Raw genomic sequence first — 4314 nt, 5'->3', positions numbered from 1 at the left:
TATCTATCTATCTATCTAATGGAGTTTTAGTTTATCTGTAAAAATGTCTAAAAATATACTGTTTGTGTACACAAAAACAGCCACGCATCAGCTATGAGTCTTGAGACCAATGACTCATATGAAACTTATTTATTTCAATTTGCAGCAAGTTAAAGTGCATGCCAGGATTATTTATTGGCATAAAATAGATAAAATGGTGTGTCAAGATTTCTGTGGTCTGTTGCTAACTGCTGTTGGAATAAAGATACAGTTTTTTATTTACAGACTGAAAAAACTGAACGCTACAAGGCTGAAAAATAACATAAACCTTTCTTCTGTATCATTTTACTCCTCTCTAACGATGAGTGACTTACACATTGGCTCACAACTCTCATCAGTTCAGAATAACAGCTACAGTAGCTTCCTCTCTTCCACTGTCAGCTGTTCCTTTTCCCAAACCCCCTGAGAGCCCACCCCTACTACGTCTCCAAGTAGAAATTAGCAACTGGATGGTTAATTACAATGTGTCTCACGGCAACAATAGAAAAGCGTGCGTGCAAGCTTTTTTTCTTTCTTTTTGGGAGCAGTGTACATAAAGCATGGATTAGGTTACATACATTAGTCAAAATTAGTCATATTAGTCCATTAATTGAATAGTCGATCAATAAAAAAACTTCTTAATTGTGAGAATTTATTGCTTTTCTTTGTTTTCTATTGTTGTAAACTGAATATCATTTGAAGACCCCACCTTGGGTTCTGAGAAAAACAGTGACATTGTGGCATTTTCCTCACTATTTTCTATTGAATAACAAAATTATTTCTAGAAAACGATTTAAATAATCATTAGTTGCAGGCAAAGCAGTTTCTCCATGCATGGCCAGAAACAGAACTATTCTCATTAGTAAAAATGTCCATCTGATTCCTACTATAAATTCACATGCCAGTGAATTTAGGGCCTATCTCACTGTCTTGGCCCATTGACCCTTCTATTTGAAACAGCCAATAACACTAAATAGATTATTACTCACGATAATAGAAGTTAAACGTTCTTGACCCTATGAGGAAACCCTGAATATAAATGCTGCAGACTTAAACACATTAAAATCCTTTTATGGGTCGATGAGGATTGGAGCTTTATGAGATTTCGCTTTGAGATTATTTTAAGGACTTTTTAAAAATGAAACCAGAGATGTGCGTGAGAGAATGGTCTCTCTTGGTGTGCATCAGCTTCACTATGCAAAGGTTTCTCCATGGTACAAAGCTTCTCAAGGATTAACACGGATCCACACTGAGCATTTATGATGCACAAAAGTGCACATTGAGAGGAGGTGTTCTGAGAGACGGTCAGGTTGCACAATAACTCTGCTGTGCTCTGCAATTAGCTGTTAATAACCATTAAAAGTAGAATAAACAGAAAGTGAGAGATGTTTGCCTCCTTATCACATGGTTGCTGTTAGCAACAGCACTGTGAAGTCTGCATCCTTTTATTTAAGGTTGCAGACTTAAGTGAAGTTAAGAGTGAGAACTCCACACATGCTCCACAGTGTGACAGATGGAAAAAGGAGAGACTATTTGCTAAAGCATGAACATTGGACTTCCATTGTGTATTGCATGACAGTGCTGTTTCTCACACATGTAAAGGATCCCTGTGGTTGCTAACAATGTTCGTGCATTCAGGCCTCCTCCTGAGCTCCCTCCCACGCTCCTGTAGGGAGTGTAAATACACACTATTCTCCCTTTCACCATCGCCGTAATCCATAATGCAGTCTAGTCTCCCTCAGAAACAACCACACTACATTTACTCTATCTATTATTGAATGGATTAAAAATAGTTTTTCTTTTTTAAAAGCAACTGATATTACTATAAATGTCTGTATGTGACTGTTGCTTCACCTCACCTCCTGAGCCTTTTCTCAGGCCCCAAAACCTCTCGGTAATGTCACCATTTTGAATTATTCATCTAAACACCACTCTCACACACACACACGCACAGGATATTTTGAGATCTTTTTTAAAAGCTCTGGTGTTGTGGTTAGTCAATGCCACAGAAAAATCTAATGACTGGACTTTATTTAGTGTCAGAATCAAACAAAAGCACACATTTGTGGTAAAAAGATATCAAGATAAATTAAAAAAGGATTTACATGAAAAGCTCTGAATATTCTGTCTCCTTGGTACACTTTCAATCCACCATCGCCTGTAGCTTAAGAAGAATGACTCCTACTTTAGCTTTCCGATCTTGTCCATTTCACCCCACACTCCCACACATTTCTCTTTCTTTCTCTAATGTGTGCATTTATGTGTTTTTCACTGCCTCTGTTTTAGGGGAGCTTTCTCAGAGGTGGTTCTAGCAGAGGAGAAGAGGACCCAGAGGCTGGTGGCCATCAAGTGCATCCCCAAGAAAGCGTTGGAAGGCAAAGAGAACAACATTGAAAATGAGATTGCGGTGCTACACAGGTGAGGTCAAGCTCCTCACGATGCGTCAGCTGATGTTTTGTGTCCAGCAGGAGGAATTAGTCAGTGCAGCCTCTACAACAGTGCATGTACGGATGCAGAATATATGCAAGGGGTCAATTGAATGTGTGACTAAATGCATGGTGTCAGTAGAAACAGTAGGATTGTGCACCGGAAATGTCAGGAGTAAAGAAGATAGACCTATTTTTAGTGTCCCTGTTGCCAGGGCAACAGCACACAGAGGCGGAGATGGTGTGGAGTTCCCCGCAGCAGTGTATTGAAGAAAGAGAAAGAGACATAGAGGGTGGAGAACTGGAGAGGGGGGTAGGGTCTGACAGAAGGAGAAAGATATACGGAAGAATGGGAGGAGTGGAGTTTGGCTAAATACCTAAGTCACCATTAAGTAAATAAGACAGACATGAGAGCAAGAAACAGGAAGAAAATAAAAAAAATCCTAAAAACACACAATGGGATTCTCTATTTCGACTAAAATTCACATTAGCTCCTCTCATCTGCTGATGTGTTATAGCAATGGTGTGTTCATATGCTCTCAACCATACTTGAGAGCCAAGAGAGATGCTTGACTGTCTGTTGGCTGGTTCATAACAATAAACGACGCAGTTCTGTTTTTTTTGGGTGTGAGAATAGCTGTTGTTATAGTAATTTCGGTCAAACCTTATAGCTATAATCTCTAACCTGTGCTTTGTTAAAGGTCTCAGCTACAGACAGCGTACATTGTCTTTCCTAGCAAGTGGTAGTTATTATATCTAATGCTTTTCTGTGCAAGATCTGAGAGGCTTTACAGTTTGTATTTTAGGGCAAACACATAGGTTTGATCCCGGTTTACTGTAGGGCTTTCCATAGAAAAGAGAGGGCAGACCGATCTAAATTTAAATTATGCAGCAAGAATGCCATCTGGTGACCAACTGACAGTAAGTATTAGAGAAATTTGGCTCTAATATATTCAGTCTGATAATTTCTGTCTGTCTGTTTATCTTCTTCAGAATCAAGCACCCCAACATTGTTTCACTGGAGGACATCTTTGAAAGTACATCCCATCTATATCTTGTCATGCAGCTGTGAGTTATTCTTCCTCGTTACCTTAGGTTCAGTGTATCAAATGGGACTATTTGCTGCTTTTCGTAACATCATTGTAATTTAAATATATTTGGGTTTTGTACAAAAAAAAATCATATTTCCATTAAAATGTTGTTTCCCCTCAAATAGCTTTAAGGATGTTAAATAATCTTAGTCCAAATTCTAGTGTCTGTATATAGTCGTACCACATATGTATCATATATAATCTGTATCAACTAAAATACTCAAGACTGTTATTACAGCTGCACCAAATATTCTATATGTCTTTTGTATAATTTTAACTTTTCTATCTAGACTTGATCTTGAACAGTATTTGGCTGCACCGGATGAGTTTTTGTAATGACTGGCCCGGAAGAAGAAGTTGCTTTTTAAGGGGTTTTAACTAAGGATTAATTGACTAATTAAAATACAAATCCTTAGTTGCAGCCCGAATTCAACCCTAAACCTCTAATATTTTATGTCTTCAGTAAAGGTACAGGACTATTTAGCTGGTTTCCCTGATTTTCACCTGGCAGGGTATCTGGAGGTGAGTTGTTTGACAGGATTGTGGAGAAAGGTTTCTACACAGAGAGAGATGCCAGCCAGCTCATCCACCAGATCTTGGATGCAGTCAAATATCTCCATGACATGGGGATCGTCCACAGAGACTTGAAGGTATCATTGCTCAGGGAATGCAGAAATGTAACAGTTGACCCCATTTGCAACCCCTCCTTGTTGATCCTTCTTCTTGTCTTTGCAGCCAGAGAATCTGCTGTATTACAGCATGGACGAAGACTCCAAAAT

At 38.8% G+C, this 4314-nt stretch overlaps 1 protein-coding gene across 1 annotated transcript in view; it reads left to right on the top strand.

Annotated features, from left to right (window-relative positions):
* The window catches only part of LOC118328131 (calcium/calmodulin-dependent protein kinase type 1-like), a gene marked incomplete at its 3' end in the record, with an annotated part of 11324 nt that extends 7015 nt beyond the window's left edge, over positions 1-4309 (top strand). Inside the window, exons 3-6 of the mRNA XM_035661735.1 lie at positions 2305-2436; positions 3438-3512; positions 4047-4185; positions 4271-4309. Coding sequence (XP_035517628.1) covers positions 2305-2436; positions 3438-3512; positions 4047-4185; positions 4271-4309 — 385 coding nt within the window. The remainder of the gene's footprint in view (positions 1-2304; positions 2437-3437; positions 3513-4046; positions 4186-4270) is intronic.
* Between the last annotated feature and the right edge of the window lie 5 nt (positions 4310-4314).

Source organism: Morone saxatilis, unplaced genomic scaffold, assembly GCF_004916995.1.
Source record: "Morone saxatilis isolate NCDOM2014 unplaced genomic scaffold, NCSU_SB_2.0 Contig18, whole genome shotgun sequence".
In the NCBI taxonomy this organism is placed as follows: Eukaryota; Metazoa; Chordata; class Actinopteri; family Moronidae; genus Morone; species Morone saxatilis.
Note: the sequence above shows the minus strand (reverse complement) of the source record. Positions and strands in the feature narration are given on the sequence as shown.